Source organism: Amphiprion ocellaris, chromosome 15 (genome assembly GCF_022539595.1).
Source record: "Amphiprion ocellaris isolate individual 3 ecotype Okinawa chromosome 15, ASM2253959v1, whole genome shotgun sequence".
Taxonomy (NCBI): domain Eukaryota; kingdom Metazoa; phylum Chordata; class Actinopteri; family Pomacentridae; genus Amphiprion; species Amphiprion ocellaris.
In genome coordinates this window covers 32,060,176-32,086,026 of record NC_072780.1, presented here as the reverse complement: position 1 = coordinate 32,086,026, position 25,851 = coordinate 32,060,176, and the positions used below count along the sequence as shown (strand labels likewise).

The 25,851-nt window shown below is 38.6% G+C and overlaps 1 protein-coding gene across 3 annotated transcripts in view; it reads left to right on the top strand.

Moving 5' to 3' along the window:
* ext1b (exostosin glycosyltransferase 1b) overlaps positions 1 to 25,851 on the top strand; it is a 114,855-nt gene that overhangs the window by 59,465 nt on the left and 29,539 nt on the right. For all 3 annotated transcript variants that reach the window (XR_008604123.1, XR_008604124.1, XM_055017781.1), the window contains exons 2-4: positions 19,505 to 19,598; positions 22,006 to 22,113; positions 24,080 to 24,199. Coding sequence is in view for 1 of the 3 variants with exons in the window: in XM_055017781.1 (XP_054873756.1) it covers positions 19,505 to 19,598; positions 22,006 to 22,113; positions 24,080 to 24,199 (322 nt within the window). In the remaining 2 variants the exon portion in view is untranslated. The remainder of the gene's footprint in view (positions 1 to 19,504; positions 19,599 to 22,005; positions 22,114 to 24,079; positions 24,200 to 25,851) is intronic.

Genomic DNA, 25,851 nt, shown 5'->3' with positions numbered 1-25,851 from the left:
TTCTCCAACGTCGACCCAGTTAACTGATCTGAGAGCAGCTCACATTGCAGGACGACCCAGAGACGAGCTTCACTGTACTGATGTTGAAATATCCTCATTTTTAACCCTTTTACATTACAGTGGCCAAAGAAATCAACATTCCTGCTGATACACTGTGAAAAAAATCAATTAGAAAACAGTGAAATTATGACTGAGACTCTGATAAATCTGATCTGAAGTCAGTTTCCGCTGCAGGTTCACAGTTATTAGCGAACAGAGAGAAGAAGAAGAAGATGCTGTTGGACTTTAATGGTGGATTTATGTTGAAAGGACACAAAAAATAATCTAAATCTTTCAGCAAAGTTCCAGAACAAAACAAAAAAACAAAAAACAATTTGATAATACGGGGAAATTCTAAAAACTTTCCTGGTTATTCCATCGTCTCTGTCCGTCTCTGTCGTCGGGTGTTTGCAGCAGCAGACAGGAATGTTCAGGAACAAAAGGCTTCTGTTCAGGTAGAAGACGAGACGCTGAGGATCTGCTCGGCTGCACCGCAGAAATGCTGCTGGAACGCAATAAAGAGCCTCATTTAAACGTTAAAACGTTAAAAGGTACGGTTCACCTGCTCTTCACCTGGACTCACCTGTAGATGTTCATCACCTGGACTCACCTGTAGATGTTCATCACCTGGACTCACCTGTAGATGTTCATCACCTGGACACACCTGTAGATGTTCATCACCTGGACTCACCTGTAGATGTTCATCACCTGGACACACCTGTAGATGTTCATCACCTGGACTCACCTGTAGATGTTCATCACCTGGACTCACCTGTAGATGTTCATCACCTGGACACACCTGTAGATGTTCATCACCTGGACTCACCTGTGGAATTAATTACCTGAGACTCATCTGTAGATGTTCATCACCTGAGAATCACCTGTAGATGTTGATTTCCTGAAACTCATTTGATGATGTTAATTATCTGGACTCACCTGTGGATGTTCATCACCTGAAACTCACCTGTAGATGTTCATCACCTGGGCTCACCTGTAGATGTTCATCACCTGGGCTCACCTGTAGATGTTCATCACCTGGACTCATCTGTGGATGTTCATCAGGAAACTGAGTCTCTACAGCATCTTTCTGCTTTATTCGGGACAGAAACTGACCAATCTCTTTCTGAAGAGAATCGGATGAGTGACTCACATGAAGAAAGTTCTGAGTTCTGATCCAGAGGTTCTCACCAGGAACTTCTTCATGTTCGTTCCAGCTTCATTCAAGCTGCAGCAGAAACAGACTTTGATAAAAAACACCGCTCTGTTCCGAGGACATGAACTTTTCTCTGCATTACAAAAGCTGTTTAGTTGTTCAGGAACCGGACTGAGACAGTAATTGGACCTGAGGAAGTCGCTGGATGAGGTTTCTGTTTGTGCAGCAGCAGGTTTTAACTCTGAGTTTAGCTGAAGGAGCTTTTAAAGCAGCGAAAATCCTCCAGAATCAGGGAATTTAGTCCTGGAGTTAACTAACAAGCAGCTCTGAGGTTGGATCGGTTCTGACTTTCTAACAAGCATCAGTGAGGAAACATCCTGACAGAACTGACCTTAAAGAACGGAAACTTCATCTGGACGAGTCTTTATGTTGATGAGTAATGAAGTGAAAGAGTCTCTGACGTCTCAGTCCTGTTTAAAGCAGAAAACCTTCAAACATCCTCAATCCAGCCCAAAGAAAGTGATGTTTTCTGGATCTTCTATGATATATAACTCCATTTTCAGGGTTGAGCTGTTTACAAATCATTTAAAGTACATTGGATGGACAAGAATTTGAAAATTGATGAATAGTTTTAGTCTTTTTACACATTTTCTGATTTAAGAGAACCTTCTTTCCGGATTCTTGAATATTTTTGGATTTTAAAGAACAAAAAAAAGTTAAATTTGAATTTTTCAAACCAAACAACTGATGGCCAGTTCATTGATGATATAAAGGACGTAAATCACAGCTGAGAGTTTAGTTGAACTTGCATCTACAGCAGCACAGTTGAAGACAAATCCAAAGTTATATGAAGTACATTTGCTGGACAGAAATGTTGAAAACTGTCTTTTTACACATTTTCTGCTTTGAGTTTCTCCTTTGTGAGAACTTTCTCTGCAATAATTGAATATCTTTGGATTTTGGATTGTTGGTTGGAGAATAAAAAACACTGTAGGCTTGAATTGTTCACTACTTTCTAAAATTTGACAAACGGAGCAACTGTCATGTTCATAGATGATATAAAGTTTGTTATTTACAGGTCCGAGTTTGGTCAAAGTTGCATTTACGACAGCATAACTTAAGACAAACCAATGTCATTTAAAGTAGATTTTGAGAAATGGTCAGCTGTTGTTTTGATCTCTTCATATGTTTCTAATCTGAGCTCCTCTTTGTGAGAACTTTCTCTCTGCAATACTTGAATATCTTTTGGACTTTTGGAGAACAAAAGACAATTTAGACTTTAATTTTTTCATGACTTTTCAATATTTGAGAAACCAAACAGTCGATTGTTGAATAAATGTGTTCATGGATGATACAAAGTTCTTATTACATGAAAAGATGTTTGATTTTTGTCATTCAGAGTCTGACAGCAGCTTTCAGAACTCCACAGCTGTCACTGTTTGATCAACAGACCGATTTTAGTGATAAATCCACGACTGAAACATGAAGTTTTCTATAGACGGTCGGATGAATCCCTCTAATGTGACTTTTCACTGAGCGTCACCATAAGATCTAAATTTTCATTCATGCATTTCTGCAGTTTATCCCCAGATCCTGCAGAACTAAAGACATTACTGTCAGCCTCACTGCTGATCACTGCTTAATGCTAACATGCTAACAACCTCTAAGATGCATACAGTAGAATGAAGATTCATAACATATGCATCATGTGACTGTTAGCATCAGCTTTGAATTGTAATTACTGCTTAATGCTAACATGCTAACAACCTCGAAGGTACATAAAGTAGAGCAAAGATTCATAACATATGCATCATGTTACTGTTAGCATCAGCTCTGCATCATGATCACCAGTTAATGCTAACATGCTAACAACCTCTAAGATGCATACAGTAGAACGAAGATTCATGACATATGCTTCATGTTATTGTTAGCATTTTAGCATGCTAATGTTAGCATAATTCAAAGTACACCTGCTAGCATGGCTGTTTTTATGTCTGGTGGATAATATGTGAGTTTCTGTTTTAAAAAATCAGATTGAAGGACCATTTTTTAGTATTTTTAAGTATCTTTTAACACATTTTCTAATCTGAACTTTCTTTCTGTGATACTTTAATATCTTATTTAAACAATGAGCTCAGTGTATTTAGGGAGTAGATGATGTTCTGTGTGGTAGAACAGTTTCCTTTTGGTAGGAAGCTACAGAAAATGTTGCATCCTGATGAGTTTGTTGGACTTATTTCACGTGTGAACCTGACAGTGTCGATGCTGAAGCGGTTTATCCTTCATGTATCTGGTTAATTGTGGCTCAGTGAAAGCAGATAAATGGCAGCAGATCCGGTTGTGTTCTCTGGTCGACTGATCAACTGAAGCTTCTGTGGCTGCAGCTTCCTGTTAGTGTTTCTGTTTGTGCGACTCTCAGCTTCACTTTCTCACAAGTTCCTGTCATCTGAACTTTATCAGCTCATCACTTTCAGGAAATCGGCCTCCTGATACGTCAGAACGCCGCTGATAAATCTCAGATGTGTTTTAGTGGGAAACAAGCTTTTCTTTAGCTCAGTTTGTTCGTCTCAGACGCTTCCATCTGACAGAAACCTCCTCCTTCTTTCTTCGTTTCTTGTTTCTTCCTGCACTTTTCACGCCCACGCGCTGCTTTAATCTGCAGGTTTTAATGATTCGGGTCCAGCAGCTCTCAGATGCTGATGGCTGCCGTCTAATTGAGCTTTTCTCTGAGTGGATGAAGACTTTCAGAGGATTTTCAGCAGCACCTCGCTCGCTCTTCTCTCCACCACCAAGCCATAAATTGGTTTCTGGCCCGGATCCATGTGTTCCCTGCATGCTTCTATAATGTGGGCTGCAAATGTTATTCCTGCTACAGATATTATTCTTTTGCCGTACGTGTCAGGCAGGAGGGATTTGGTTTTGGCTCTCGGTGGAGATGAGGAGCTTTCTTTTTTCTTTTTTTTCGTTCCTGGAAACAGTGAGCAGCAGCTCTGGTAGTTTTTTGTCGGGGGAGATGAGCCCATTTCTCCGCTGCTGCAGCAGATTATTAGTTTTCTGTGTCAGAAAGCTTCGTCTCTCGACTCTCCTGCAGCTCATGATTGTCTGAACAGAGCTCTAAAGTGATTCCTCAGACTTATCGCATTATGTGCTGTCCTGAAATAAGCATTATCTCCTACGGAGGCTCTTTATTCCAGATACGCAGCTCTGGGGCCGCAGGGAGAAGTCAACTTGTTTATGAGCTTATAAGCCTGATTAATTTAAACTGGAGGCTTCGCTGGGTGTTAAGAGACGGAGGTTGATGCTCTGGATGCACCGCAAAAAGGAAAAACAACAGCGTAAAAAACCTGCCAGCATAGTAACATTTGCTCTACTGTGTGCAACACAAATACAGTGTTTAACAATCTTTTTAAATTCTTCTCCTTCATCTTCTTCTTCATCATCTTCTTGATCTGCGTGTTCGTCTTCTCCTTCTTCTTGTTCTTTTGCTTCTTGTTCTTCTCCTTGTTGTTCTTCTGTGTCTTCTTGTTTTTCTTCTTCTCCTTGTTGTGTCTTTACACTTCTTCTATCCTCCTTTTTCTTCTTGTTCTTGTTCTTCTTGTCTTGTCATTCTTCTGCTTCTTCTCCTGTTCTTGTTCTTCTCCTTCTTCTTCTTCTTCTTAGTCTGCTGTTTGCACCACAAATACAGCACTGAACAATCTTTTTCATCATTTACAGATTGTAATTTACTGAAAAATAAGGAAAATCTGGAAAATAGTAAACACAACAGTAAACCGATGAGGCGTATAGTGTGAGTATACTTGAAGAATAACACTAGAAAAACACCACAAATATGTTGGAATTTGATGAACAATAATGTGATGATGAACATGATAAAATCCATTAAAGGTCACCAAGTGAGGAGTTCTGAGTCATTTATTATCTGCAATTCAACAAACCTGCAAAACAACAGAAAACAGTCTTCAGCTTCTTTTCTCAGACGCTCTAATGACCTGGAGGTTGAACCTTCTGGTTTCTGTGGTTTCTGCTGGTCTGGACCAACAAACCTCAGAGAGCATTCTTCTTCTTCTTTTCTTCTTCTTCTTCTTCTTCTTCTTTTCTTCTTCTTCTTTTCTTCTTCTTCTTCTTCTTCTTTTCCTGTCCTGTGGTGTCTCTACTTTTCTTCTTCTTCTTCTGCTTCCTCTTCTTCTACTTCTTTTTCTTCTTTTCCTTCTCCTTCTTCTCATGTCCTCTGTTGTTTCTACTCTTCTTCTTCTTATTCTGCTTCTTCTTGTTGTTCTTGTTCTTCTTCTTCTGTCCTCTGGTGTCTCTCCTCTTCTTTAGTTTTTAAATCTCTATCTCTCCCCCGTCGGTGAGGTCACATCATTTCCCATCAGCCCCGGGTCCACAGCTGTAGTTCCTCCAGACTCCCCCTGACCTCTCCACGCAGCGCCGCACAACAGCTGTTCCACGTTCACACAGACAGACGCACAACGATGTCCGACTGCAGCGCTGCAGGGGAGGCTGCACTCTGACACGACACACACAGACACACACACAGACACACACACACACACACAGACACACACACACAGACACACACACAGACACACACACACACAGACACACACACACACAGACAACAGACACACACACACACACAGACAACAGACACACACACACACACACACACACACACACAAAGTCTAACTCTCTTCCTTCATGTCTGAGTCTCGTTCGGCCTTTTGTTCTCAGGTGGAGCCTCTCTGACCTCTGACCTCTGACCCTGCTGGTGGCTCCGCCCACCTGTGGAGTCTGATCACATGACCTCGGGTCATCAGAGGGGCGTCCAATGATTCTAATGCTGGAGAGACACAATGAAATACTCACATGGATATTTTCTTCTTGCTTCTGTTAATAATGCAGGATTTAACGATGGCAGCTGTGTTCCTGCCGGGTTTAGTGTGTGAAGCTGCTCTCTCAAGGCTTTTTAGTGTCTTCACACATTCAATATTTCATCCTTTTAACCCTCTGACCCCAAAACTCACCAGCAGGTTTGAAATTCATCTTATCTTCTAATTAAAAAAGCCAAAATGACACAATTCATCAGCCAGAAACTGTAAAAACAGTCATCAGATTTTCAACTTTCTGACATTTTCAACTACTCATCTGTAAAAATGAACCAGATCTAAGCTTAAGATCCTGATATTTCTTCAAAGTTGCTTCATATTGCATCTGTCTTTTATAAATTAGCCAAAAATAAATCATTTGCACAAACGAGATTCTATAAAAAGCAAAAAAAAAACAAAACACGATGCAGAACTGATGCTAAAAGCAACATGATACATATGTTTTGAATCTTTGTTCTAGTTTGTGCACCTTCAAGGTTGTTAGCGTGTTAGCATGTTAGCATGAACCAGTGATCATGATGCAGGGCTGATGCTGACAGTAATGTCTTTAACTTTGCAGGATTTGAGGATAAACTGCAGAAATGCAGTTGAACATTGGTCTGATGGTGACGCTCAGCGAAACGTCGCATTAGTGGGATTCATCTAGCTGTCTGTAGAAAACTCCATGTTTCAGTCGCGTATTTATCACTAAAATCTGTCACTGTTTGATCGTCTGACAGATTTCAGTGATAAAACAGTCCTGAAAGCTGCTGTCAGAACATCTCTTCATGTAAGAAGAACTTCAGCTGCAGTTTTGTCTCATTTTAGTGAAATAAGAAAGCGTGATGTAGCAGTGAGCGTGTTCATGGTGTGATGTTTGGTCGTGTTGCAGCAGCTCTCAGGTGTAATCGTGTCGTTCAGAGTATTTACAGCTGAATGTTAATGTGCAGCTCTGCAGGCTGGAGGTGGGGGGTCAGCGCTGTGGGGGCTGCATGAGAACGTGGACCTCCAGCTGACATCCATCCATGATTAATGAGGAGTCCAGCTGAAGTTGGGCTCCTTAATGAGTCCAGTGCGAGGAGACGAAAATTCCATCAATATTTGACGTCTCCTCAGTCTGTTTGCATAATTGATGCTTGAATCAGAATTGAATCATAATTGCATCATTGTGGACGTTTCTCCTCATTATTTTTGTCCTTCGTGGCCAGTTTCTCTTGACGCCGCCCGTTAGCTCCCATACGTGCAGTTTGCACGCGCTCAGTCGGTGCCGACGGACGGTGGGCGGGATCCACGGGTGAAAGTGACACCAGCTGAGATGAACCAATGAGGACGACAGCATGGAGTCATCTGACTGACAGCTGCACCTCCTCTGGAGCACATAGACATTAATGTGTGCACACTAAGACACACACTGACATGAACACACACACTGACATGAACACACACACACTGACATGAACACACACACACACTGACATGAACACACACACACACACTGACATGAACACACACACACACTGACATGAACACACACACACACACTGACATGAACACACACACACACTGACATGAACACACACACACACACTGACATGAACACACACACACACTGACATGAACACACACACACACACTGACATGAACACACACACTGACATGAACACACACACACACTGACATGAACACACGCACTGACATGAACACACACACACACACTGACATGAACACACACACACACACACTGACATGAACACACACACACACACTGACATGAACACACACACACACACTGACAAACACACTGACATGAACACACATACACACACACACACCTACACTGACATGAACGCACACACACAGACACACACACAGACACACACTCTGACTTCATGCTGCTGTCGACACTGATTGATGCTGATGTCAAACTCTCAAATCATTCTGTAGGAACTCCAGTGTGTGTGTGTGTGTGTGTGTGTGTGTGTGTGTGTGTGTGTGTGTGTGTGTGTGTGTGTGTGTGTGTGTGTGTGTGTGTGTGTGTGTGTGTGTGTGTGTGTGTGTGTGTGTATAAATAATACTTTGTTGCGTTACCATGTGAAAATCTGATATATCTGCCAGAGGTTAGCTGTCTGATGAGCACAACTACTGGACACCTATACCTGTCAAATACTGTAGATATTTCAAACATACTCTACTATTCAAAAGTTTGGGATCATCCAGATAATTCCATGTTTTCCATGAAAACTCACACTTTTATCCATGTGCTAACATAACTGCACAAGGGTTTTCTAATCATAGATGAGCCTTTCAACAGCATTAGCTAACACAATGTAGCATTAGAACACAGGAGTGATGGTTGCTGGAAATGTTCCTCTGTACCTCTATGGAGATATTCCATTAAAAACCAGCTGTTTCCAGCTAGAATAGTCATTTACCACATTAACAATGTCTACACTGGATTTATCATTCATTTAAACCTCCTGTCGTCCTGCGTTTAAAGGTTGAAAATGTGGGAAAAAATATATATTCACAGTGAAAACTTCCACATTTTCAACATTTTTGGTGCAAAAAAAGAAATGCTAAAAAAGCGAATTTCGCTGGATTTTGGTTCATTTTTTTTCTAAATGTTCTTAAAGAAAATATTAGAACTTTTACTGATATATATGGAATCCCTTTAGATATTTTTAGGATTTTTTTGGAAGATTTTTATCCATTTTTTGAAAATATTTGTATTTTTTTATTTTTTTAAATTTTATTTCTTGCCAAATTTGGGGATTTTTTTTTTTTTTTAAATAAACCTTTTAAGGGAAACGTTTAAGGAATTTTTGGAATTTTCTTCCTGAAGATTTTTCAAATTTTTATAAATTTGGAGAATATTTTGCTGAGTTTTTGGAGTTTTTTTTTGTTGCCCATAAATGAAGACAACAGGAGGGTTAATGTCATCTTCATTGAAAAAACTGCTTTTCTTTCAAAAATAAAGACATTTCTAAGTGACCCCAAACTTTTGAGTGGTAGTCTATGTAACAGTGTATCTAACGGAACCAAACAGTGAATAAAACAAAAGTAAAGATAAGCAAAGCGGGACAATAATGATCCAAAACAGAGGAAATTCTGCTTCGATCTCAGTCTTTAAGCATAAAAAATCCATCAGTGTCACATATTGACACAAACAGCTCCTGTTTATGAGTACAAAGAAAACCTGCCATTATTAACAGTTTTCAGACATTGGTGAACCAGAATTATTCAGGATCTTGTTATCTGTAGTCGAGCTCAGGTGGGTTGAGTCTGTTTGCTGCTCTCTGATTGGTTCTGCTGCTCGGTGGACTCAGGTGGTTCCGGCTTTATCCTCTGATTTAGAGCCTCGTCGCTGGGAATACATTAGAATGACGATGAATTAGGTGCGATTAAGTTTGTGCTCACCTATTGGAGGAGAGTCGGAGTGGCCGGCGGCAGCAGATGGGACCCGATAATAGTCGCTGGTGTCTGTGGAATCAGGAGGTTAGTGAGAGTTAACCAGCACTATATGAGGAGGCTGCAGAACCACAGCTGGACCATCAGTGAAAGAACCTCTGGAGTCAACCATTTACTGCTTTATCTGCAAGTACTGGTAGTTTATAGGTTTATTACACACAAATAATGCTTTCTAACCTACAAAATAGCATTTAAATGCTGTTTTCTGTCCCAAAATTTACAAATTTCTTGGTTCATTCCATCCAGATCTTACTGTCAGTCCAAGTATTTGTAGTTTTGTAGGTTTATTCTACTGAAATTATATATTTTTTGCAGTATTCCACACGAATAGTGCTTTCTGACAAGTGAAATTCTACCCAGATACTGCTTTTAGTCCGAGTACTCACAATTTTTAAGGTTTCATCTACACAAATCCTACTTTCTGCATTAGTACTGTCAGTTTTAAAGCAATACTACTTTCTGATTCGCTAAATTCTACCGTAAAAATCACTTTTTTCCTCGTATTTTTTATGATTTATTCCATCTAAATGTCACTTTCAGTAATTCACAGCTTTAGTGGAATTTATCTGTAAATAATAACCTTTAAAATGTTAAAACTTTAACACACAGTTAAATTACACACACAATATTCAGTTGATGCAACAATATTATAATCATCAAAATAATGTTTGCAACTTGAAAAGTTTTGCTAAATAATTTTAATTTAGATTTTCTAGCTTGCAATGAAATGGTGAAAAAAGGGGCCTTGAGTTGCTTTTTGGAGTCCATCAGTCAGTATTTATTTTGCTCACGCATCAGGAGTGTTCATGTGATTTGTTGCCACTGGCAGCGAGATGGCTGCATCCGTCATGACCGACAATCACACAATCACACAAACACACAATCACACAAACACACAATAACACAATCACACAAACACACAGTCACAGTGAGGCAGTGACTTCTGAGATGTTCACTGGAGACCAGCTGAGCTCTGAACCTCCAGATGGCCTCAGGACGCCCGACCGTGCACGGCTGTTCACGTGTGTGTGTGTGTGTGTGTGTGTGTGTGTGTGTGTGTGTGTGTGTGTGTGTGTGTGTGTGTGTGTGTGTGTGTGTGTGTGTGTGTGTGTGTGCGCGCGTTGGTCCATAAGTGTGAGACAGTCTCAGATTTAGACGCGTCAGCACATGATCTGCTTCTTAACACTGACACATTTTGTCATCAGACGCAGTGAAACACAGAGGCGGAGTTACACAAACACAAAGACACACATGCACGCACACACACACACACGACACACACACATCTCCACATTACACCCCTTCAGGCTCATTCATAACGAATCATAATCTGAAATCTTGAAGAGTCTCTGATACACAACCAACACTGACAGACTCACTGAGCAGCACAGTGACACACAGTGTGTAGTATTTGTTGTGTGTCTGCAGCAGTGGACCTTTGTTTTCACCACAGCGCCGCCTACTGGTGAACCAGGTTTTATTAATTTATCATTAAAACAGCTGATATCTTGGGTTGAATATCGAAGCAATCTGCAGCTGAATTCACTTCATGTTAATTAATATTTCTGAAAATACAGATCTTTAACGAGGACATAATTTACAGTTTTGTTCACCCAACATGTAATTTAACACTTTTTCCTGCTGTTTATTCACACAGCATAAATCCTACAAGTGATTAATGTTTTAATTTCAGAAACAAGCTCATATTTGTCTAAAAATATCCTGAAAGTTGTCCAAAATTATTCAGAATTGTCTGAACCTGTCTTGATAAAAAATGTGTTATAAAGTGATAAAATACTGTAACATTTAAAAACTGTGAAAATATCAGCAAATATCTGTAAATAATGGAATCTTTAGCTGATTTAAATACAGTGAAACAGTATAAAATAGTCACACATTGTCAGAGAACAAATTACTATCTATAAAACAGTATATTTACAAGATATTTGTCTTTTCACAAAACAGGGAAAATCTGTAATATATTTATTTAAATTTTTTGCTATTTTTCAAACCTTGACATACATCATTTTTTTTTATCTTATATACAAAATATCTGTAAAATAATATTTTTTGCTGATTTAAATAAAGTAAAATGGTGTAAATTTATAGGCAAATGTACAAAGGCAGGTTACATTTTAAAAAATATTGATCTGTGATGAAGACATTTAGTTGGTTAACTTATAAAGTAATACATTTTTTTCGTCTGAGTTTACTAGTTGTAAATAATTTAGCAAAACGGAAAATCTGCAAAATAAGAGTAAATGTTATTAACTGACAGAACACCGGATATCTGGAGATTTTAGAACTTCTCTATGTCCTGTGTTCTGTTAGTTAAAGTATTAACTAGATAATTTAAAGCTTAAACAGTGGGGAGATCTAAATTCTCCACATATCCTGTGTTTTGTCAGTTAATGTGTTGACTTGAGAATTTAAAAATTTGCACAGTGGAAAGTTCTAAAATCTCCAAATATCCTGCGTTCTGTAAGTAACAGCGTTAACTTGAAAATGTAAAACTCAAACAGTGAGAAGATCTGATTTCTCCATATATCCTGTGTCCTGTTAGCTAAAGTATTAATTGGAGGACTTAAAACTTAAACCAGTGGAAGTTCTAAATCTCTATATGTCCTGTGGCCTGTCAGGTAAAGTATTAACTTTAACAATTTAAAAGTTCGGACAGCGGGATGTTCTAAAGATTATCTAAAGATATCTTGTGTTCTGTCAGTCAAAGTATTCACTTGTGAATTTAAAACATAAACCAGTGATAAGTTCTAAAATCTCCAGATATCCTCTGTTTTATCAGTAGTAAAACACTAAAAGGTAGTAACTTAAGAATTTAAAACTTACAAAGGTTGGAAGTTCTAAAATCTCCAGACATCCTGTGTTGTCAGTTAAAGTAATAACTTGAGAATTTAAAACTTAAACAGTGGTAAGTTCATTTTTTTTAAATTCTCCTGATATCCTTTTGTTTTTGTCAGTTAAAGTATTAACTTTAAAATTTTAAAATTCAGACAGCAGGAAGTTCTAATTTCTCCAGATATCTTGTGTTCTTTCTACCCACCGTGTTTGGCAAACCTCAGGAATAATCAGTGACACAGTTACTATAGTTCCATCTTTATTTAGATGTTAAATCTACATTGATCTGTGCACATGGACATAAAAATCCTGAATTAGCCTTTAGCAAAGAGGAGTCGCTTCTCTGCAACTTTTCAGATCCCTGTTTGAGATTTCGTGACTCTGAAGGCCTCAGAATAGTTTGTTAAACATCATTTTATCAGAGGTTTGAACTCATAAACATTGATGCTAGCTGCTGGTTTAACTGTTTGTGTTGGGTGCGGTTTAAAACTGTCCTCAGAGACTCGAGTGTTTGGTGACTTGGACTCTACAGACTCTAACTGTAGCTGAAAAACTGCCTCCGTGTGTCGGCCGTGGAAAGAATCTGAGAGGACAAATTGAAAAGATTGCGAGGATAAAGCCGTCATAGTGAATTAGAGGACTTCTTGTTATCGCAGGGGTTTTTATTAAATATTCAGGATTACACATGTGGGCTGTAGCTGCAGGTAACAGCTGCTTCTCAGGTCTGCATGAGTCTGCATGTATATGAGCGTTGGACACGGCTTTTATTTAGGCTTCAGACCTGCAGCGATACTTAGCAGCCATCTGAACATCAGCAGCAGCAGCAGCAGCAGCAGCAGCGCTATGCAAAGCAGCAGCTCAGAAACCCCCACAGCTGAATCACCGGGACTTTCCCTCCACCGTCAGACCGCTGAGGCTCATTTACTGGCAGCAGGAACAGACTTAATGTACATCAGCTGTGGAGGAAGCAGCTCACCTGGACACGATCTGCATGTAGGAGTTTGGTTTCAGGTCCATGTTCTGACAGAATAGCAGAGATATTAGCATCCAGCCTTCAGTCAGAAAGAGCCGTCTGGTTCCAGTGGTTTCATAGCTGCTGTCAGAAAAACTCTCAGATGTAGAAATGCCCTTATTTTTGAAAGAAAAGCAGTTTCTTTGCATGGGTGACCCAAAACTTTTGAACGATAGTGTATCTCCAATGGACACCTGTCAGATTTTGAGTTATTTTTGGCATTTTCTTTGCTATTTTTATAGCTTTTGTGTAATTCTGGGCATATTTTAATTTATTTTGGACAGATTTTGAGTTATTTCTGACATTTTCTTCTCCGGTGGACACCTGTGGAAGGTTTTCTGTAAACACCTGCATCACTTCTGTTCCTGCACTAATACTATATATTATAGTTCAGTTAACAATGAAACTGCTGTGCTCCGACTGAAGGAGAGTTCAACCTACCTGTTAGGTTGGTTTCTCAGGAAAAAAATCCCAATAAACATTGTTTATATCTCATTATTAACTCCATTACTAATCATTTCAATCAGTTTCTAGTGTAATGGTGTTCTTTACCTCTCACAGATCATGATTCAATGTGGATAATTCACTCGTTTTTCATTCAAATAATGCATGTTAAAATGTTTTTTAATGCACATTGGAAAGAGCTACATGTAAAATACAGTAGGTTTTTAAATCTTATTTTACATTTTGAATGTTTTTTCTTTTTATCTGTTAATGCTGATTCTGTTCAGAGTGAATTTGCAAATATATGAAATGAACCATTTTCATTTTACATGTTGTTTGCACTTATCAATCCAAGCAGAAGAAAGTGCATACTGAAAAAATGCTATTTTTTAAAGATTTTTTTTCTTTAAAATGAATAAATCTGACCCTCAACATAACAGCTGGGCTAACCAACAGAAACATGCAGCTAAAACTTCTAAATGCTGCACTTTAATGGACTTTATGTATCTTTATTTGAGAGGATATTCGTGTTGCACAGAATAAGTGCTGCACCTTAATGGATTTTTATACATTTGAGAGAATCTTCATGTCGATTCATTGGTTCTGTAAATGCCATTAGCGGGTTTCTTTTAAAAACAGACACAAATATAGTCTGCTCAGTAAGCCAGTTTTTATTCAAATGATAAAAAAGAGACGCGGTTAAATGTTTAGTATTTCTTCTATATGTCTGTGTTTATACCTACGACTTTAGGTTTAAGCTTGAGTTTATCGTCAGTAGTTTGACTGGAATCGTATGCGGATGATGTCGCCCAACATCCGGATGTTCTGTGTTCAGTCACTTCCTCGGTTTGCTGTTTGCTGCCACATCTGTGATAACATCTGTCCTCCTCTGATCATCTGCTAATAATGTGACTGTGTGGGTTTCAGTGTTTGTCTTATTAATCGTCGGTTTGATGGTTTTCTGACTCTCAGCTCGTCTTTCTTCCATCTCTCTTTGTGTCTACTTGTTTTAGGGAGTTTTTAGTGGATTTTACTGATTTTTCTGCTGATCCTGTTTGATGTATTTTGTGTTCTCTAGTCCTCGGTGTCGTTGCGGTCGCTCTTAGCCGAATAAATTTTTAATCTCACTGACGGTTTTTCGGTCAGATAAGGTTTAGTAAAATTACAGAAGATAACCAGATCTGTATTCTGCTGTAAACAGGACCCAGAGGCCAAATTCAAAACCCTCTTAAAGGAGAAAATAATCTTTTCTTTCTCCTGTTGTCTGCAATAGAGGTTCATCAGTACAGTCATGTTCAAATATACCACACCATATGTATATGTACATGTATGAATACTGCACATTACAGAGCCACGAGTGCTGGCATTCAACATATTCACATTCCAGTCACTGCATAAAACATCTAGCTCCCACCTCCTCAGAATCATCTCGTTCTTCATCTACTATAACTTTATTAAATAATCAAAGTTTTAGCTTCATACTATGAACATTTTCAGAGTTACAGACCTTTGAAGTGCACAGAAAATACATGAAACTGCTGCTAAAACTATGATACATCCCATAATATTGATGCTCACAGTTGGTTACAACAAAACTCGTGCTAAACGGCGACAATTTGTTAGCATCTGCTGTCACACAGGCGGCATAAATTTGATTAATACCCTTAATAAATGCAGCTTTATCAATCAATAACTTAATTTATGATCGTTTGCTTTTACGAAAGACATACACTGTAAAGAATCACCATTTCAGTTGATCGCAGCTTTACTTTAACGTAATTGTGATGCCTGGAGGTCATTAACAACCACTAGAGTCTTTGTCATGGTGCCTGTTGCTGGCTAAACACCCACAATGCTCTCTGCTTGCCATCATGAACCTTCTGTAGTCTGGTCTCTACAGTATTAAACAGTTCCCCTGGTGGAACAACCAGGTACTACAGCTGATCTACATAGACGTGACCAGGACCAGAATACGTTTAACTCGACTCTTTCCTCCATCAGGTTAGCATTCAGCATTTCCTCCTGCTTTTCTTATAACTGCAGTATTTCTGAGCCAGAAGTCCTTCATTAACGGCTTCAGTCACAGTGATTATTACTGAAACCCTGCAGACCTCGGTGACATTAAAATGCCTGGAGGGAGTTTTCTCTGAATAATGTTTGTAACCTTTCTAAGCTAACAGTCATTCCTGCTGTTCATTGTTCAGAGGTGAAGGAATCTCTAAAGCACTTTATTCTAATTCTTCACAGCTACTTCTGTCACTCATATGTACAAATAAGTGTTATTTTCATTCCTACAGCTACTGCGTCTCATTGCTCTTTATGTCTTTCACAGCTATGAACATTTCTTCTTCCAGATAAGCTTGGAAACATGTTGTGCACTCTAGTCTGTTTCAGGCCTTCAGATTCATATCTTGTCTTTATATTTCTAACAACCAGGTACTACAGCTGATCTATAATACTCAAAGTGTGTACTTTCTAGGAAGATGGTTTCAGCAGATACTAAATATTAAATGACTTGGACTGGATCGGAACAGATACTCCTCAGAACCCAAAGGATTTGATACCAGTGTACATCACAGTTTACCCTCAGAGTTCCGTTTTCTTGTAGATCAGAGCTGTTTCAGCAGCACTAAATGAATAACAATAAAAATAATAATAATAAATTAAACCGACACAAAGTTCAGCACCAACACAAACTGCTTTTAATGTTGTAGCTGATAGTTGTGCTTTAACCAGCCTCATGTTTCCATCCAGCTGTTAGCTGCTGCAGAGCTCTGGGTCATTGTTGGTTTGTTGTTGGTTTGTTTTTGTCAGTTTGTTGTTGTGATTTGTTGTTGTGGTTTGTTGTTGGTTTGTTGTCGTGGTTTATTGTTGTGGTTTGTTGTCGTGGTTTATTGTTCTGGTTTGTTGTCGTTAGTTTGTTGTTCTGGTTTGTTGTCGTAGTTCACTGTCATGGTTTGTTGTTGTTGGTTTGTAGTCACAGTTTGTTGTTGTTGTTGCGGTTTATATTTGTTGGTTTGTTGTCGTGGTTTATTGTTGTTGGTTTGTTGTCGTGGTTTGTTATTTATTTGTTGTCGTGGTTTATTGTTGTGGGTTTGTTGTCGTGGTTTATTGTTGTGGGTTTGTTGTTGTGGTTTGTTGTCCTGTTGGTTTAGCTGCTCAGACCTCTGGTTCTCTGTGTGCTAGAATGCTAATTAAAACTAGCATAAGCTGGCAGATGAGGGCTAATTAGGCTAATGAACTAGCTAAAGCGTACAGGAGGACGGAATGGCAGAAACACATCTGGATGCCGACACACAGCTGTGGGGAAGTAAGATGAGAGGTTAAACCACTCTGATGGTGACTGTAAAGCTCATGTCCGTCACATTATCATCCTCACATCTGTGGAGAAAACCTCCATCTCAGAGCCAACACAGCTCCGTTTCAGCCTCCAGCTCGGTTATCTGCACATCTGTCCGGCTCTCAGGGGAGCCGGCAACAAGATGCTTCAACTTAGACTTTATGAGGAGGACGAGGATCCTGTTTAATTACTGCTGTTATTTATCAGACAAACGAGCACATCTGTGGCCCGACGTCCTCAATGATAAAGAACTTTTACAGTCTGACGCTCCATCGCTGTATTCTGAAATTAACCGTGGAGGAAACTGGATCCGTCTTTTATCACAAACTCTCCTTTACAAACCTGAGGACAATGGAACACAAAGGAACTCCTCCTGGACATCAGCAGACCTGCACACCTCCATTCTTCCACAGCGAAACACACTTTGGAGGATATTAGAGGGAGAAAGGCTGACAGCAGAGCAGTGCAGGAGGCTAATGTAACACCAGACTCAATAAGCAGTAAATTGGATCTGTTTCTCTGGAAACACTGCGACTGCTGCAGGTCCAGAGTTTCATCAACCTGAAGCTCCAGGAAGCTCACAGACTTCAGCTGCAGGAGTCTGGGCTGCTGGAAATGGAACTCGAGGGACTTATTCTACCTAAATAAATGTAAAAATGCAAAATATAAATTCAAATTTACTGATTTCAACAAATCATTTAGGTTGCAGACAACATTTTGATGTCATAATGTTGCATCAGCTTCATATTTTGTGTAATTTAAACTCACATTTCTGCATTAGTTGGTTGTTTACTGATCAGATTTCAGTGCAGCAGCTTCATCCAGGCAGAATTTACTTCCTGTGAAGATGAGATTTATAGAAATGGACAGAAAATATCAGTTTGAGTTGAACAGAAACAAACACAAGAACCAAAATGACACCAATAATCACAGCAAGAAATGTCTGATGCTCAACTTTCCAACGGTCCTTGAACTAATCGTGTGCGATTTAAACTCTAAGCCAAAAATTGGAGAATTTCATCAGAGTCACTTTATTCTGTTTGTGTCATTTAAAACATGTTTTAAACATAAATCGATCCTCAGATTGTTTCATTAGAATAAAATTTACGAGACAAAACAAGTAAAACTGTCTGACATTTTGTAAGAAAACACTGAAGCGATCATGAAACACTCGCAGGTTTGAGGAGAATGTTACCAAAATTACACCGTTTATCAGCAAGAAACTCTTTCTGATGGTCCTTCAGCTAATTCTGGAAGATTTTGTCAGGAAAATCAACCGAATCCCAACTAAAAATCAGGATATTTCATCAGAGCTGCTTTATATTTATATTGTTGTTGTGTAGAGTGTTTTCCAGCAAATGTTGGGTTCACAGTGTTGTTTAAACCTCAAAATACTGCAGGTTTGAAAATCACATTGTCTGAAAAAATAAAAATAAATTACGTCATTTATCAGACTGAAACCATAAAAACAGGAAAAACATCAGATTTTTAACTTTCCAGTTGTTTTTAAACATTTGACCAAGTCTGAGTTTACAGTCATGGTGTTCTGTTAAAATCTTTTTATTCTACGTGTCTCATTTAAAAATGCTTTGAATTGAAATACAAAGCATCTGAACTAAACATGAGAACATGACTTCAAAGGTTTAAAGAGTTTTTTTGCATTTTTTCTTACACAAATAGACGTAGAACAAAGTGGTTTTGCTTCATTTTGTTGGGAAAATCAACCAAATCTAAAATAAAAATCTGGATATTTCATCAAAACTACTTCATTCTACGTGTACCATTCAGGAATCCACCAAACATAAATTCTTTAAATATGCAGCATCTGGATTAAACATGAGCATGAGTTCAGAAGTTTAAAGAAAATGCTTCATTTTTTTGCAATTTTTTTTAGACAAACAGACGTACAATCAAGTGGTTTTGATGAAATATCACAACCTTAAGCTAGATTTGATCAGGTTTCCAGAAGTCTCTGCAGTTTTAGAGTTTATGGCTCAAAAACTGCATCATTTTGGTGTTTATTTTTTTATAAGACAGCATGACTTTCCAACCTGCTGGTGGTTTTGAGGGTTCAGAAGATTAAATCTGAGTCTGAAGACTGAAGTGAGTCTGAAAACTGACAATTCCTTCTCTTTTTAGAGTTTCTATGTCTGATAAATGTTGACTTTGTGGTGATTTAGTGTGGAGATAACTCACCTTTCACACCCACCAGCAGCTTTTAGAGGTTTAATGCAGGTTTGACCACTGAATATTGCTGTTCCTCGTAGTTTTCTCCTCTAAACAGCCACTTCCAGTGTGTGTCTGACTGTCGTTGTGTTGTGTGTCTGCAGGTACGACTACAAGGAAATGCTCCACAACTCCACCTTCTGCCTGGTGCCTCGCGGCCGACGTCTGGGCTCCTTTCGCTTCCTGGAGGCTCTGCAGGTAAAAGCAGAAGTTAATGAGCAGCTACAGAACGCAGCCTCCTGCAGCATTAAGGGCTCAACAAACCTTCATTTCACTCTAATAGTCAAATTAATACCAACAAAAGCACCTTGACTGAGGAGATTAAGCCGCTCTTCCTGTCTCTAACATGCAGATACACATTTAAACAGCGGCCTGAAAACACCGCAAGATGTTTGTAGTTCAACAGTCGACAATCAGAGAAACCGGTTTTATCTGCAGAAGACTCTCAGACAAAAAGAGCCGTTTGGACGATTTTTATCTCCAGTAACTTTATCAATGATCAGAGTTCTACCTTCATCCTGTGAATATTTCCAGAGTTCCAGGTCCTTGAAGTCCATAGAGGTGGGTCCAGATTTATCACTTTTTAATGGACTTTTTCCATCATTTCTGAGCCTCAGAACTTCATCAGTCCAGCAGATAGAACCATGACATTTAGGAGGTAAAACACATCTGAGTTCTCATAAAAACTGACACCAGATCACCACAAAAAGGTGTAATTGCCGCATAAAGACACAAAATAGCTACAGAAAGCCAAAAATTACCACAAAAAGATTTAAAAAGTCACCCCAAAAATGTGTACAATCACTACTGAAAGACATAAAGTTCTGGTAAAAACTGCAACCAAACAACCCCAAAAAAGGAAAATGTCCACATAAAGACCCAAAAATGCCACAAAAAGACAGAATGTGGCCACACAGGGACAAAAAATCACTACAGAAACAGATAAATCACCATATAAAGATCCAAAATCATAACAAAACACACAAAATTACCACAAAGAGAAGCTAAATTATCACGAAACAATGAAAAATCACAACAAAATTTGATTCTGTACTGATGAAGTTCTGAGTCTCAGACCCACCCCTCTACACTTTGATGGTCATGAACTGAAAATTTTCCAAAGCATTTCCAAAGCGATCCAGAATGCTGCAGGTTTGTTCCGTTAGTTTGTAGTTTTTCAGGTTAAATTAAGCTTTGAATGTTGAAGACGTTCTACAGGGGTCAGCCTAGTGTGTGTTACAGTGTGTTACAGTGTGTTACAGTGTGTGTGTCTGTGTGTGTTATGTTTGATGTAATGGTGCTGATGTCACTCCCGGGTCATAAAGGTGTCACTGAATCAGAACCTGCTGTCACACACACACACACACACACACACACACACACACACACACACACACACACACACACACACACACACACACACACACACACACGCTGGAACACACAGCAGCTGTTCCCTCCATTAAAGGTCACTTTCATCCTGATTCTTTCTTGTCACTTTTTACTCTGTTTATTTACATTCTTTAGATCTTTCAAATCGTCTTTTTAAATAAACTCTGCAGCTCCACAGTTTAAACTGAACGTCCACCAGTCAGACTGTCTCTTCTTTCTCATGAATGATTCAAACACAAACAGAACAAGTAATTAGGAAACTCTGACTTCATGTTTTCTGCCTCATATGAATCCAGTCCATCTTTATTAACTGAGCTCTTTAACGTTAACATCAGCTTCACCACTGGTTCCTGTTTATCTGTTTTAAATGTTCAGTCCAATTTCTGAGTGTCTGACTGCTGCTCGAATCACGTTGGGTCTAAAGTTGAGTAACTATGCTTTAAGCAGCATGTGTAAATATCCAGGATGAGTTCAAATTTACACACTGAACGCATAAAAAGACTGAACCTTGCACTAAATCATGTTTTATTGATGTAACTGCGTTGGACGTTTACAGTTTTGGTTACAGCTTTAATGTTGTCAGTCTCCTAAAAACAGATAAAACATGGTGCAGATGCAGCATTTAGCAGCTAAAACTAATAAAAACACAGTAATTAATTTGGATTTACATGCATCAGGTGATCAGGAATATAAAACAGTTTGTTAACGTATTTCCAATATCAACTTTATAAGTCAAATATGTGCTAACAGTTAGTTTTTCTCCCCTCTAGTGGACAAAAAAAATCTTAACTTGCAGTTTTAAATGTTTACTGCAAGTTAAACTTCTGTCAATAACATATTTCTCAGGATACAGTCTAAAATATTTCATATAATTAAGGCTAAGAACTGTAAATAAATCCATGAATTGTCTAAAATTGTTAAAGTTAAGTCTCAGAAACAACATCTGGTCCTCAGCTAACGTTGACAGTTAGAATATACAACAATATAAAATGTGTCAGGTGATCATTGTTTACAGAAAACTGTAAATTTAAAGCATTTTTTTAAAATAAATGAATTCCCTACTGTAGATCAGTTAATCTAAGCTAGGCAGTTGTCGGCTACGCAGCTGTAATAATCAGGATCAATGTGATTATTGATTATTGGTGCTCTGTGGTTCAACTGCAGCAGTGATGATCTTATTAAAGGTTCTGCTTTCCTCTGTGTCGTCTGTCAGGCTGCCTGTGTTCCGGTGATGCTGAGTAACGGCTGGGAGCTGCCGTTCTCCGAGATCATCGACTGGAACACAGCCGCCGTCATCGGAGACGAGCGGCTGCTGCTGCAGGTAAAACACCTGAACACAGAAACACCTGAACATCACCTGAACACAGAAACACCTGAACATCACATAAACACAGAAACACCTGAACATCACCTGAACAGAGAAACACCTGAACATCACATAAACACAGAAATACCTGAACATAGAAACGCCTGAACATCACCTGAACATAGAAACACCTGAACATAGAAACACCTGAACATCACCTGAACACAGAAACACCTGAACATCACATAAACACAGAAATACCTGAACATAGAAACGCCTGAACATCACCTGAACATAGAAACACCTGAACATAGAAACACCTGAACATCACATAAACACAGAAATACCTGAACATAGAAAGGCCTGAACATAGAAACACCTGGACATAGAAACACCTGAACATAGAAACACCTGGACATAGAAACACCTGAACATCACCTGAACATAGAAACACCTGAACATCACCTGAACATGCAAACACCTGAACATCACCTGAACATAGAAATACCTGAACATCACCTGAACATAGAAACACCTGAACATCACCTGAACATAGAAATACCTGAACATCACCTGAACATGCAAACACCTGAACATCACCTGAACATAGAAATACCTGAACATCACCTGAACATGCAAACACCTGAACATCACCTGAACATCACCTGAACATAGAAACACCTGAACATCACCTGAACATAGAAACACCTGAACATCACCTGAACATAGAAACATCTGAAAATCACCTGAACACAGAAACACCTGAACATCACCTGAACAGCCTGAGACTCTGTGATTTTACCCAGAATCCTGCTGTGTTTTATTCTCCGGCGCAGAATGAAACCATCACGGCTTTAAATTGAGCCTCAGGGCGTGTCGTTGTTAGAAGAATAAATAGAAGCAGGAATGGGTCAAAATTTACGTTTTAAAGTTTGAAAATGTGGAAAAATATATATTTTCACAGTGAAGCTTCTGACGTCCACATTTTCTACAGTTTTGAGAAATCTTTGAACATTTTTTGGTGGAAAAAAGAAATGTTAAAAATGTTTCTTAAGAACATTCACATAAAAATCAACCAAAATCCAGCAAAATTCATTGTATTTTGGTTGATTTTTTTTTAATGTTCTTAAAGAATATATTAGAAGTTTTACTGATATATATGTAATCACTTTAGATATTTTTTGGAAGATTTTTACTTATTTTTTTCAAGAATTTTCTTGCCAAAATTGGGGGATTTAAAAAAAAAAAAACTTTTAGGAGACACCTTTTTCTGACTTTTTGCTGCAAACATTCAGTCACGTTCTGGGCTTCCTGGGATTTTTGCAGAATGCGGTTTGTGCAAATGGTTTATATTTAAAAATGACACGTGAAATAAAGTGATTTTGGCAAAATATCACATTTTCAAGCTCAGATTTTGATCTTTTTTTTGAGTGAACTTTTCCTGTGGAAACACTGCCTGCATTTCAGCTGAGAAGTTTCAGAAGTTTCAGAATTTTCTTCACGTGATTGTTGCTCACAGTTGAGTCATTAATGTCCTCACTGTTGTGTTGATGAGTGCAGAATTTTTCAGTTTTTACAGAATCGGTTTAATGCAAATGGTTCATTTTTGTTGATTTTTTAAATAATAGAATTAAGTGATTTTGATGAGTAGTTTGAGGACCATCAGGAAGTTGGAAATCTGAGGATTGTTTATGTTTTTACAGTTTCTGGTCCTGGTAAATGGCGTCATGTTATCTTTTTTCTATTTTGTTTTACAAGAAAAGCTTTAAAACCTTCCCATGGGGTTTAGAGATCAGACAGTAAAACACAAACTTTTTTTTTCATTTTTCGTCCAGTTTTAAAATCTTTGAGGAACTGCAGTCATGTTATCTGCGCTGAGCTTCTGAAGCGTATTTTTGGGGCCAGACTTTAGTTTTCAGGTCTGATTTGCACCTTTATAATATGTTTATTGATAAACAGTCTTTGTTCCGTCTGTCTGCAGATTCCCACCACGGTCCGATCCATCCACCAGGACAAGATTCTGTCCCTCCGTCAGCAGACTCAGTTCCTCTGGGAGGCCTACTTCTCCTCGGTGGAGAAGATCGTCCTGACGACGCTGGAGGTGAGCAGGCAACACTCAACATGCTACATACACGCAAAGTATGCACAACATACACACAACATACACACAACATACATACACCATGCAACACAAAATACACACAACACACACAACACCCACATAACATACATACAACCTAAACACATGTTCACGGAGAGTGTTTGTAGACGGATCAGATTGTTGTGTTGAAGTTGTGACTCACTTTAAGCGTTTTATCCCAGCATGTTTGCAGTACGTGCTGCAGTATCTGTGGTATTATTAACAGTAGTATTAAAAGCAGTATTAACAGTAGTGTTTACAGTAGTATTAACAGTAGTATTTACAGTAGTGTTTACAGTAGTATTAACAGTAGTATTTACAGTAGTATTTACAGTAGTATTTACAGTAGTATTAACAGTACTATTTACAGTAGTGTTTACAGTAGTATTAACAGTAGTATTTACAGTAGTATTAACAGTAGTATTTACAGTAGTATTTACAGTAGTATTAACAGTAGTATTTACAGTAGTGTTTACAGTAGTATTTACAGTAGTATTAACAGTAGTATTTACGGTAGTGTTTACAGTAGTATTTACAGTAGTATTAACAGTAGTATTTACAGTAGTGTTTACAGTAGTATTAACGGTAGTATTTACAGTAGTATTTAGAGTAGTATTTACAGTAGTATTAACAGTAGTATTAGTAGAGTCAGTAGATGTTTCCATCTTGCTCTTGGGCTCCTCAGACAGAAAGCAGACTGAGATCTTCTGACCAGAGGATCCAGAGCAGTGATCCTAAAGAGTTTTTCTGTCTAAAGTCAGTTTGAGGAGAATCCATCGACCCAGTGGGCTGTAAAAACTTTAGAGTTAACAGAAGCTGTGACCGGCCTGAACTCTTTGTTTTTACCATAGTTTTATGAAGTTTCTTCCAGAGAAGTTTCTCAAACTTTCCCAGCAGCTTATTTACAATCAGTGTAGTTCATCTCCGAGTTCTGTGTGTTAGAAACATAAAGACAGAATCTAAATCTGAAGGCCTGAAACAAACTAGAGTGTACAACGTGTTTCCAAGCTTATCTAGAGGAAGAAATGGCATAAAGAGCAGTGAGACGCAGTAACTGTAGGAATGAGAAGAACAGTTATTTGTATGTCTGATGAGTGACAGAATTAGCTGTGAAGAATTAGAATAAAGTGCTTTAGAGATTCCTTCACCTCTGAACAATGAACAGCAGGAATGACTTTTAGCTTAGAAAGGTTACAAACATTATTCAGAGAAAACTCCCTCCAGGCATTTTAATGTCACCGAGGTCTGCAGGGTTTCAGTAATAAGCACTGTGATTGAAGCCGTTAATGAAGGACTTCTGGCTCAGAAATACTGCAGTTAAAAGAAAAGCAGGAGGAAATGCTGAATGCTAACCTGATGGAGGAAAGAGTCGAGTTAAACGTATTCTGGTCCTGGTCACGTCTATGTAGAGCAGCTGTAGTACCTGGTTGTTCCAAAAGGGGGAGCCTTTTACTGTTTAATACAGTAGAGACCAGAGGAGGTGTCACTCAGACTACAGGAAGTTTATGTTGGCAAACTGAGAGCATTGTGGGAGTTTAGCCAGCAACGGGCACCATGACAAAGACTCTAGTGGTTGTTAATGACCTCCAGCCTGAACTAATGCATTAACTAAA